This window comes from Chlorella variabilis, assembly GCF_000147415.1.
Source record: "Chlorella variabilis unplaced genomic scaffold CHLNCscaffold_9, whole genome shotgun sequence".
Classification (NCBI taxonomy): domain Eukaryota; kingdom Viridiplantae; phylum Chlorophyta; class Trebouxiophyceae; order Chlorellales; family Chlorellaceae; genus Chlorella; species Chlorella variabilis.
Genome location: NW_005435079.1, coordinates 929021 through 940206, shown reverse-complemented (window position 1 = coordinate 940206; position 11186 = coordinate 929021). Strand labels below are relative to the sequence as shown.

General features: G+C 70.0%; 3 protein-coding genes across 3 annotated transcripts in view; all 3 read right to left on the bottom strand.

Annotated features, from left to right (window-relative positions):
- Window positions 1-866: 866 nt before the first annotated feature.
- On the bottom strand, window positions 867-4725 carry CHLNCDRAFT_57767 (hypothetical protein; the record flags this gene model as incomplete). The annotated part of the gene is made up of 6 exons (XM_005847906.1): window positions 4543-4725; window positions 3481-4433; window positions 3146-3239; window positions 1973-2845; window positions 1185-1703; window positions 867-968 (listed from the first exon to the last, which is right to left on the bottom strand). The coding sequence occupies exons 1-6, from the start codon at window positions 4582-4584 to the stop codon at window positions 867-869; spliced, it is 2583 nt and encodes an 860-aa protein (XP_005847968.1). The 5' UTR covers window positions 4585-4725.
- Window positions 4726-5300: 575 nt separating this feature from the next.
- Window positions 5301-9235, bottom strand: CHLNCDRAFT_31015 (hypothetical protein). The gene is made up of 9 exons (XM_005847905.1): window positions 9051-9235; window positions 8748-8876; window positions 8410-8533; window positions 7985-8153; window positions 7624-7756; window positions 6310-6591; window positions 6019-6141; window positions 5688-5801; window positions 5301-5545 (listed from the first exon to the last, which is right to left on the bottom strand). The coding sequence occupies exons 1-9, from the start codon at window positions 9225-9227 to the stop codon at window positions 5468-5470; spliced, it is 1329 nt and encodes a 442-aa protein (XP_005847967.1). The 5' UTR covers window positions 9228-9235; the 3' UTR covers window positions 5301-5467.
- Window positions 9236-9536: 301 nt separating this feature from the next.
- Window positions 9537-11186, bottom strand: part of CHLNCDRAFT_145449 (hypothetical protein) — a gene marked incomplete at both ends in the record, with an annotated part of 4587 nt that continues 2937 nt past the window's right edge. Inside the window, 5 exons of the mRNA XM_005847904.1 lie at window positions 9537-9630; window positions 9786-9901; window positions 10071-10177; window positions 10401-10588; window positions 11051-11155. Coding sequence (XP_005847966.1) covers window positions 9537-9630; window positions 9786-9901; window positions 10071-10177; window positions 10401-10588; window positions 11051-11155 — 610 coding nt within the window. The remainder of the gene's footprint in view (window positions 9631-9785; window positions 9902-10070; window positions 10178-10400; window positions 10589-11050; window positions 11156-11186) is intronic.

Below are 11186 nucleotides of genomic sequence, written 5' to 3'. Positions count from 1 at the left end.
GCGGGGCGAGGTACGGCGGTGGGCATGAGAAAGAAAGTAGGGGTGGCGCGGCGCCACTCTGGGGTGGATCAATGGGAGGGGACATGCATGGTGGGGGATGAATGAATGCGCTACATAGGCAGAGACACGCAGGCTGCGCCGGCGGGCGCAGGATGAGCGCCGAGGGCATGCCACCGAGCACCGGCAATGTGCGGCGGGTGGGGTGGGCGCGCTCGGGCAGGCGGTCGTGCTGACAAAAGCAAGGGACTGGGCAGCAGGCTCCCGCAGGCACCGAAGGCGGGAGGGCGCGTAAAAAAACACAGGGATTAAAATTGCGACGGAGGGAAGGGGCAGGGTGCCCGCGTGTTGCGGGCAGAGTGCATGGTTTCATGTGCATGCAGGGGGGTGCTGTTGTGTGTGTATATCAGCAAGCTGGCACAGAGGCATGTGGCCAGCGGCATGAATGCATCAGCTCAAAATAGGAAAGGAAGAGCAGGGGTGTGGGGTGGGGTGTATGGAACAAAAGGGAGCGTGCCCATGCAGTTCTTTATCCTGAGCTCAAGATATTGGACCCTCATTCGTTGGTTGGTTGCTGTGGCTGGGCTGGCGGGCACCGTTTGGGTGCCGGCGGCCGCCCCCGCGCGCAGCAGGAGTATGAAGCGGGGGGCGCGAGGGGGGCGGCCGAGCATGTCGTGTGTTGCGTTGGCCGCGGGCGGCTGCCGATATGTGCATGCTGAGAGCAGCCGGCGCCGCGGGGGCTCGTTGTTGTTTGGGGAGGCGCTGGGCCCGGCAGCGTGCCGGGCCTGCCTGGGTAGAGACAGGGAGAGAGACAGAGGGAGGGAGAGAGGCGCAAGGGGTGGTGGCGGCGGCGTGGGCGCGGACGGGGCTCACGGCTTCTTGCCGCCGATGGCCAGCAGCAGGGCCGCGGCGTTCTCGTCAAGCGCGGCAGGCGCCATGCGTGCGCTGCGCGCACGCTGCGTCTCCTGGCGCTGCAGCACAGGGGACGGGGGGGGGGGCGGCGGTCGGCGGCGCGGGTCGGCGGCGGCGAGGGGGTGCTGGCCCAGGCGCGGTTGCAGAACACATCCCTGCAGCACGCAGCCCTGCAGGGCACACAGCGGCAAGCCAGCCCCGCTGCACCCTATGCGCCACATCCTGCCCAGCGTCTGCCCGGCAGCCGCGCCCATTGCTTGCCCAGCCCGGCGCACCTTGTACGCGCCGCGGGGGCTGGCCGCGCTGACCACCCCGGCATCCACCTCGTGGCTGTGGCTGCCCAGCGCGTGGCCCGTGGTGCCGCTGCTGGCCTCATCGGCATCCACCACCGCCGCCGCCTTGCGCTTCAGGTGCATGCGGCCCTCGCTGTACAGCTGGGAGGCGCGGCGCGGGGCGCCCGCTGAGCCGGGCCCCGCGGCGCCGCCGCCGCCGCCGCGCTTGCCGCCCGGCGCCGACTGCACCTCTGCGCCCTCGCGGCTGCTGGCCAGGGTGGCGGTCCCCGCCCCCGCCGCGCGGCGGGCCAGCATCTCTGTGTCCACTGCTGGGCCAAAGGTGAGCTGCGGGTCCTGCCACCACTTGGTGGCGGTCGCGGTGGGCGCGCCCGTGCCGCCGCCCGCGGTGTGCGGGTGCGTGGAGCAGCCGCCGCCGGCAGAGGCGTGGGGCGGCGGCGGCGGCATGAGGGCCGCGGCCGCCGCAGCAGCCGCCTGCGCCGTCGCCAGAGACATTCCGCCCATCTGCAGAGGCGGCCGTGCAGGAGGCCAGCCAGGTCAGGCGCACCAGGCGCAGCAGCAGGCGCAGCAGCAGAGGGCGCTCGGCAGCCCCGGCAGCTCCAACACAGCCTGCCAGCGCTGCTTCTCCCTCATCCTGCCTCTCCAGCTGGAGCAAAGCATGCGGCCCCCCATGCACACCCACACACCAGCACACCACCCAGCCCCGCAAGAAGCACGCCGCCGCGCGGCTCCGCAGCAAGCGTGCGCATGCCCTGCCCGCCGCCCCGCCCCACCTGCTGCGCGTGCGCGGCCGCCTGGGCGTGCTGGAAGCTGGCGGCTGCCTGAGCGGCGCCATAGTAATTCTGGTACCACCAAGACATGGGGTCGTTGCTGGCGGCGGCGGGCATGCCTGGAGGCATCATCATCATGGGAGGCGCGCCAGGCGGGCCGGGGCCAAACGGCGGCGGAGGCACGGGCTGCGCGTCCGCCGGCGGCGGCGGCGCCGGCACGCCGGCCGGCGGCGCGGCCACGGCGGGCTTGGCGGTAGGAGCCGCGGCCGCCTTGTCGGCGCCGGCCGCGTGCGAGGGCTGGTGGTGGGCGAAGCCCACGGCCGCCAGGCCTGCGTCCTGGCCCACCCAGGGAGCCATCTGCGGCGGGCCCTGCGGGACGGGCGGCAGGCCGCGCGCCGCAGGCGGCGCCGCCTGCTGCTGCTCCTGCTGCGCGGGCGGCCCGGGGGGGGCCGCCACGCCCCACTGCCAGGTGGCGTTGGGCGCCACAGAGGCGCCAGAGGGCGTGGCCACCGCCGTGTGAGCGAGGTACATGTAGGGGAGAGGCGCGGGGGGCGGCACGCCGCGCCCCACCTGCTGCGGGCTGGTGGAGCCGCCGCCGCTGCCGTTCTGGCCGCTGCCGCTGGCGTTGGCGTCGCCCGAGCCGCCGTCGTCGTCGTCGCCGCTGACGCCAGCCGTCTGGGCGGCCTCCCCGGGCAGCTGCGGTACCGCCGCAAACTGGGAATCCGGGCGGAAGCTGGAGGGGTCGCCCGAGCCGGAGCCAGGCACGGTGGCGCCGCCGTTGGGCGTGGTGCGCTGGCCGCGCTTGGAGCCGCGGCCGCTGCCGCTGCCGTGCTGGCTGCCCACGCTGCTCATCAGGCGCCGTGCCTCGCCCATGACCTGCGGCGGTGGGAGAGGGAGGGGGCAGCATCCGGCGGCGCCTGGTCAGCACCAGCACCCTTTCACCCTTTCCTGCTTCTGTGCACACAAAAGCACAGGCATGGCGGCATGCTGCACAGCCCTGCCGCGTCAGCAGCCCCTCCTGCCTGCGCTGGGCAGGCTGGGAGGATGACGGGCGGGGATTCCGCTCGCTGCGCACCCCGTAAACCCTGCACCCCGTGCCGCGTGCAGCCCCCGCTCCGCTGAGCTGGCGCCGCCGAGCTGAGCTGGCAGCCCCTCCGGGCCGCGGCTGCTGCCCACCTGCTGGACCTCTGGGCAGTTCTGCATGAGCAGCTTCTGGATGGCGATGGCGCGGTGCAGGTCGTACAGCTGCTCCAGGAACAGCACCTGCTGCCTGCAGCACGGCGGGACGGCGAGGCGGTACAGGCGTCAGCACGCGCCGCGCGCGACGGCTGCCGCGGCGACAGGCCAGCAAGCGAGGCACGCCTTGCCTGCCGTCTCGAGTGATCCGCGTACCAGCAACCAACACCATCAAACGAGCGCGCGCGAGAGCAGCAATAAAACGGCAGGGGCGCGCAGCGCAGCGCCACGCCCCCGCCAGCCCGCGCCGGCCCCCTGCTGCCGCAGCCCCTCACCGTATCATGGTGTTGCGCACGCTGAAGGCCATCTCGTCGCCCAGCCGCACCCGCGTGGCGGCAAAGCTGCCAGACAGCCCATCGCCGCTGGCCTGCAGCGTGGCCGCCGCCGCCGCGGCGGCGGCGCCGCTACCGCTGCCGGCGCCGCTGCCGGCGCCACCGGCGGGGCCGCTGCGCGCGCCTGGTGGCGCCGCGCTGCCCATGCCCTCTGCCGCGGCCGTGGCTGCTGCGCCGTGCGAGGCCGCCGCCGACTGGTCAGCTGCGGCGGCGGCTGCGGCGCCGCTGGGTGCTGCGCAGGGCGGGCAGGGCACTGCGGCGCCGGAAGGAGAGGGCGCGCTGGCGTGCCGCGGCAGCATGCGTGCTGGGGATGGCAGCGACGCGGGTGCTGCGGGGGCGGCTGCCGGCGCGCCGCCGGCCTGAGGCGCGCGGCGCACGGGGACGGGGGCGCGGAAGCCCGAGCCCTCCTGCCCTGCCGCCGCTGCCTGCTGCTGGTGGGCCGCTGGCGCCGCCTGCTGCTGGTGCTGGTGCTGGTAGAGCGCCACGGGAAGCGCGCCCTGCTGCGGCAGCGGCGGCCGTGGCTGCGCGGGCGCGGCGGGCGGCGGCGCCCCTTTGCGCAACAGGCGCACTAGGTACTCATCAGGTTTCTCTTCTGTGCCGGCCTCAGAGGTGAGCAGCCTGCCGGGGGGGGTGGTCAGCGTGTCCCGCTGGCTGCTGGTGGCGAGGCTGGCGGAGGCCACGTGGGCGGGCGCAGGCGGCGGTGCGCCGCAAGGCCTGGCCGGCGGGGGTGGCATGACCGCCGCCCCACCCGCAAAAGTCGCGGGCGGCGCGGCTCCGCATGCCCGCTGCTGCTCCGAGCCGGGTTCGCTGGGGGCGGAAGGGCACAGGCCCGCCAAACCCCCGTCCGGGCTCGGCCAACAGGGACCAAGCGGCTGCGCTGCTGCCGCCCTGGGCGCCTGCGTGCCACAACGCTTCCGGAGAGGGTCAGGGAGAGGCCAGGGGGGGCGCAGACGGGTGGGTGCAGCCGTGGGCGCCCGGGGCGCCAGACATCACCGGCGGGCTCACCTCAGAAGCCTCCCCCGCGGGGCCCGCAGCCCGAGGCTGCATGCTGCTCAACAGCAGCAGGCTCTCTGCTTCGTCCTGCTGCCGGAATAGTGCGTCTCTCGTCGAATACACCGTCACTTGTCTGTGCGTTGCTGGGCCTGCTTGGCCAGCCGTTGGAGGGTGTACTGGTTGGTTTAGGAACGCTAAAACGTGGTGAGGGGGTCCCCGGGGGGTGGGCGAAAGCCCCCATGCCTGCGCTTGCGCAGCACGCAGCATGAAAAAGGCAAGATTTTTATGTGATTCGTGCAAATCTTGCCCCGGAGCACCCCCGCAATCACGCTCTGACCTCCCCATTTGTTCATGTGTTGCCTAGGAGTCAGGGCGCAAGGCCTGCAGTGCAGCCCAGGGGTTGGCAGGCGGGCATTCCCCCGCCGAGGCTCGAGGGGCTTCTCCGAGAAGTCTGCAGCCCAGGCAGTGGCTGAATGCCCGATTCCCTGCTACATCACGACGGTGTGCCCTATTTAATGGATCGAGTGCAGTTGCTGGAGGGGGCAGTTGGCGGCTCCGGCGGCCCGCGGTGGACGGCCGCAAAGCGGTTCCGCAAAGCGGCCTTCCTGAAAGCTGCTGCCGCCACATGCTGGGCTGCCCGGCACCTGGGCACGTACAGCACCTGCCGGGCGCCGCTCTCCTCACCCAGCCAGCCTCGCCACAGCCACCCGCCACAGTCCACGCTGCCCCCGCCGCATCACCACCCTGTCAACTCACAGGGCACTCCACCAAACGTTTGTTTGTGTTCAACCAAATCATTCGTTCACTTTGCTTCTGCAATGCGTCTCCCCAGCAGTTCAACCAAGGCTGGCTCCACGCCGAGGCGGCGGCTCTCTGCCCAGCTGCCAGCCCCGCAGCCTGCCGCCAGCAAGCCGTGCAGGCGACGGCTGCTGCCGCATCACAAGCCCAGGTTGCGCAGCTCGGTGGAGGAGACATCCGCTCGGAAGTCGGCGGCGGGGATCTCATCAAACAGACCCTGCAGCAGGCACCCAAACCAGACAGCGGTCGTGCAACCAGGCAGGGGCATGGCAGGGCAGGGCGGCGGGAGGTGACATGGCACAGCAGTGCAGCCGGGCGAACCAGCCAGGCGAGCCAGCCCGTGGCTGCCCCCCGCTCACCCCCCGCGGCAGCATGTCTGGCATCTCCAGGTCTGCCAGCGTGCGGAAGCGCCCCTCCTCGTCGCACCGCCCCGCCACCAGGAAGCTGCACCCCTGGTGCCGCAGCTTGGCAAACTGCGGCGGGGAAGAGCGGCCGGGGAGGCACGGTGGCATGTCTGTGAGCATCATGCTAGCAGGCCAGCCGGCGGCAAGCTCGCTTGCAGTTCCCCATCCACATGCCCCATCCACATGCCCCATCCACATGCCCCATCCACGCCACCCCGTCTTCCCCATGCCCCTCCTCCCCAGCCGCCAGCCACCAGCCGCCACGGCCACCTGCACATCACCCCACCTGCAGCAGCATGGCCTGGTCTGAGCCGTAGTAGTCTGGCTTCACCAGGCGTACCGCGGTGTCGTACCCCACCACAAACACAGAGTCGTGGAACAGGTCGGCCTTCTGGGTGAACAGCGGCGCCTGCGGCAGGCAGGCGGGGCGGGCAGGCAGGCAGGCAGGGAGGACGTGACGGTGGTGGGGGGAAGAGGAGGAGGAGGAGGCGGCGCGGGGCACGCGCGGGCGGGCAGGCCACGTGTTGCATGCACGGGATGAAGCATGCGCAGCAGCGGCCAGCCCTGCCTGCGTCACCACCAGCGGCAGTCCCGAGGAGGTGAACTGGCTGACGCGGCGCTTGATCTCCTCCAGCGGCAGCAGGCCCTTGTCCGCGTTGCCGATGGACAGCTCAAAGCAGGGCTCCATGTCGGGGCGCAGCCTGGCGGCAGCCTGCGGCAGGGGGCGGCGCAGCCCGAGGGAGTCGCTCTCCATGCCTCTCTTCCTCCCTCTTAACTCCCGACAGGTTTGAGAGGAAGCAACAGGTGGCTTGGCTGGCGGCGCGGCGGCGCTGTTCTGGTAGGCCCTGCGCGGCCCAGCCTGCCCCCTTGGCCTGCTGCCAGGCCTGCCCCCTGCCCCGCCTCGCCTGCAGCATCTCCTTGTGGCCGTCATGCAGCGGGTTGAAGGATCCGGGCAGGTAGACGCGGCGCGGGCGCGGCGCATCCACATACACATTGCCGCCTGCAGGCGCGCCAGGGGGGCGCGGGGTGTGGGTCCACAGGCGCAGCCCCCACGCATGGGGGAAGTAAAAACGGTCCCTCCCCCCACTCCCACCAGCCAAATGCAAACACACGCATGGGCTGCTACCCATGCACACCCACACAGGCAGGTCGCCACACCCACACGCAGGCCACCACACACACGCTCTCCTGTCCAGTATAACCTCCACCCACCCACCCGTGAACTCCACCGTGTCCACCCGCCCATTCAGCATGTCCTTGAGGATGGCATCCACATCCAGCGCCCGGCTGTCCACCTGCCCCAGCAGGGCACAGCGCACGCAGCGCACGCAGCGCAACAACCGTCAAGCGCGCAGCCGTGCGCGGGTGGTGCCCGGCACGCAGCGCACGCAGACGCAGCAGGTGGAGCCTGACCGATTGCGAGAAGTAGGCACGCAAGCAGCAGCAGCAGCAGCAGCAGCGGACGACGACGAAGCAAGCAAGCAGCAGCAGCAGCAGCAGAAGAAGAAGATTGACGCAGGGGTGACTCCAGGGGTGATGCACCCCCAGCGCCTCCCACACACACACCTGGAACTTGTCGGTGGCCGCGCCCTCCTCAATCAGCCCCAGCTCCAGAGTCTGCAGCACAGGTGACAGCTCGGGCAGCTTGGGTGTAGGTTGTTGGCAGCTGCCAAGCGGACAGCTCTGGCTGCGGGGCTGGATGAAAGACCCCATGCGCGCATGTACAACACATACACAAACATGGTGTGTGCGTATACACACATATCGTGTGTGTATATACACGCTGACCTGGTCCCCACCCCATCCGCCTCCCCCCACACACACCACACATGCACAGCCCGTACACGCTGCCCGTTCCCATCCCATCCGGGCCGCCACACATGCACCACACGCCCACCCTGCCGGCCGGCCCGACCTGCGCGCTGAGGCCCATCGACTCGGCCACCGCCTTGACCAGCAGCCTGCTCACAAGCGTGTCCTCCCCCAGCCGGCTGCGCGCGTTCTTGGCCAGAAGCAGCGAGAAGCTGCGGGCGGGCAGGCAGGGACCACGTTAGGGAGAGGGCGGCGTGCACGTGTGTGTGTGCGCAGGGCGCGCAAGCGGGCCTCTCAAGCAGGAGCCAGTCACCAGCACTGGGGTGCCAACACCTTGCCTCAAGCCGCCGCTGCGGCCCTCCCGCGGCGGCAGCCGCCTGCCCAGAGCACCATGCCCGCCGTGGCCAGCAGCGCCCGCGCCGCCAGAACACCCTGCCCACCTGCGCTCCTGGCTGCCGTTGTAGGTGGTGATGTAAGCCTTGTGCTCCCCCCGCTTCTCGCGGTCTGTGGCCAGCGCGCAGGTGCAGCCGACGCCGACGATGTCGGTGCCGAAAGACGACAGCTTGGCGGCCTGGCGGTAGGCGGCCCGCGCCATGGCCTGTGCCGTCTCTGCGGGGAGGGCGGCGGGCAGGGCGTGGCGGCACCGCATCGGCACGCCTCCAGCAGGCACCAATCCCCGCTGGGCTGGGGGCGCATGAAGCGGCAGAACATGCCGACACACGGCAAGGTGCAGGCCGCTGCATGAAGGTGGTGGGGTCCAAGGGCCGTATGGCAGCACCACGGCAGCACGCTGTGCTGCTCCTGCCATGAGCAACTGCACAGCAGCATGCACTGCAGCATGCGCTGTAGGCGTGGTCGGGCTTGCCTGGGCAGGCGTAGACCTGCGGCGGCGCGCCAAGCACATCCGTCAGGCTGGCGCGGCTGTAGGGGATGCGCATGTCCAGTACCGTGCGGGACGCACCCGGCACAGACAGCAGCCACCCCACGGCCTGCAGCAGCCCAGGGGCGGTGCAGGGCGGGGGTTTGGCGTTCGGGAACATCAGGCAGGACGATAGACTGGCTCCGCACCAGCTGCTGCTCTGGCCCCCGCAAATTTTGGCTCAGGCCAGCAGCAGCATTCAGCCAGGCAGGCGGGCCAGGCCAGGCACCAGATGCTGCTGTCTGGACACCTGATGCAGCAGGCAGGCGGGGCAGGCAACCAACCTGCGAGGCGCCGCCGCCCAAGTAGAGGACGATGCGAGCTGTGGAGCTGTGAATGCGCTCCACCACATTCTCCACTGCAGGGTCCATGGTTTCTGCTGCGGGCAGGGCTGCGGCCGACAGCTGCCTGGCCTGCAGGGAGCAGAGCAGCGGCGGCGGGAAGCTCGGAGCGTCGGGAAGGGCAGCCGGCGACGGCGGCGCAGCAGCAGCGGCATGCCCGCCGTACCAGGGCATCCGGCAGGCCCCACAAATCCGAGCGCGGCAGCCAGTAAACCCTCCTGCAGCCTGGATTGAAAGGCCCCGCACCTGCGTGCGATCGGGGCCCCTCACGCCTCGGCTGGCCAGGCCCCTATTCAAAAGCCGCTGTGAGGGCCGCTGCCACAACGCCTGCCCGCGAAACGAGCAGCGATCAGTCTGGCCCACAGTCCACACAAGCAGCCGGTGAGCCCTAGCAGCCACGCAGGTGCTCAGGCCGCTGGACATTATGTCGCGCCCGATTGTCGGAGGCGTCAGGTTTGCGCCATTCAGGGCATGTCCAGCGCCGCCCGCTGGCGGTGAGCTGTGCCGCCGCTCTCAACGGAAAATTATACTCAGACTCTCTGTCTGCCTGAACAGTAGGCCATTACCGTTGGTGGAATTCAGTGCTGAATAAAAGGCGAATAAAGAGCAGGGCTGCTGGTGGCAGCTGGCTGCCGCGGCCTCAGGCCACCCACCGCACGCCGCCGCCGCCTCCCGACACATGTAGCGGCAGCGCTGCTGCCTGCCGAGCTGCCACACATTTGCCCAAAGGCCTCAGAAGATCTCCGCCAGCGTGCACCGCACGCCGCCGCCACCAATGTGCTCCAGTGTGTCGATGGGGGCGTGGTGCAGCGCCGCCACGTGCCGCCTGCGGGCATATGCGGGGCACGCGTGGCAGGCGGGCAGGTAAGAACAGGCTCACTCAACCCATGCTCAGGTACGCAAGCAGCCTCAACGCATACACATCCCGCCGCCGCCACCGCACACGTGCACCCGCACATCTCCGCACGCGCCCACGCTCACCGCAGCACGCGCTTCTGGTCCTCCGTGAAGGCGTTGTAAGCCTGCGTGCTCATGGCCAGCACCGGCAGCCCGCGCCCATCCTCCAGCTCCAGCACATTGCCGCACAGCGCTGCCATCTGGCGCCGGCAGGGGTGGCAGCCGGGGCGTGTCACTACATGGCCGCACTACCTGCCCCCCCATCAGCCACACTCCACACACTCTCACACAGCCAGCCAGCGATTTTACACAGCCAGCCAGCCAGCCACACCCCACACGGCCGGCCCGCCCGCCCGCCGCCCGCCGCACCTGCTGGCGGGTGATGTCCACGATGGTGTGCGTCTGGCCCAGCTTCTGCTGCAGGTTGCGCCGCTCACCCTCATCCTCCACCGACTCCAGGCACACCACCGCCACGTCTGCGGCGCCAAGGCAGCGGCAGCCACACCCCATATCACACCACATCAACAGCAGCACGCCCCCATGCCCGTGCGCCGCTGCCCACCTGCCCACAAAGCCCGTGCCGCCCAACCACACACCCCGTGCTGGACGCCCTCCACCTAGGTTCGTTTTTCACCCCACCCTGCCTGCCAGAGGAAACGCGTCCACCCCACCACCCCACCCGGCCCGCCGCAGGCCCACCCGTTCCAATGGCCATCATGACGTTGGTGTGGTACACCGTGCCGCCGCCCGCATCCGAGCTGGTGAAGGTCACCAGGTCGTTGTAGCCCAGCTGCGCCACCCAGCGCTCCGCCAGCCCGCGGTCCGCCCGCTCGCTCAGGGCCACGTATGCCACGCCGTTGATGCGGTCGATCACCAGCACGCCCGTGCTGCGGCGGGCGGGTGGGGTGGGGTGTGATGTGATGTGATGTGATGTGACGTGATGTGATGTGATGTGATGTGATGTGATGTGATGTGATGTGATGTGATGTGATGTGATGTGATGTGATGTGATGTGATGTGATGTGATGTGATGTGATGTGATGTGATGTGATGTGATGTGATGTGATGTGATGTGATGTGATGGGGTGGGATGTGATGGGATGGGATGGGGTGGGGGTGGCCGGGCGGGAGGAGCGGCGCAAGGGAGGAGGGACGCCACGCGGCCGACGCCACACTGCTCCACACACGCGCTCTCATCCACCACACACCCGACCTACACACACCGATCACCACACACCGCCCCACCAGCCCCCTCGCCCCTCAAAGCAGCATCCTCCTAAAAGGCAGCCTGGCAGGCCCCGCCAGCAGTCCATGCCCCACACACACACACACACACACACCGCCCTCACCCCTCAAAGTAGTGCCCCTCCGCCTCAAAGGGGCTCATGTCCAGCGTGCGACCATACCCCCAGTGCTGCAGCACCTCCTTGATGTCCTCCCGCCGCTCAGCCTGCCTGCAGCAGCGGCGGCAGCAGCGGGTGTGCC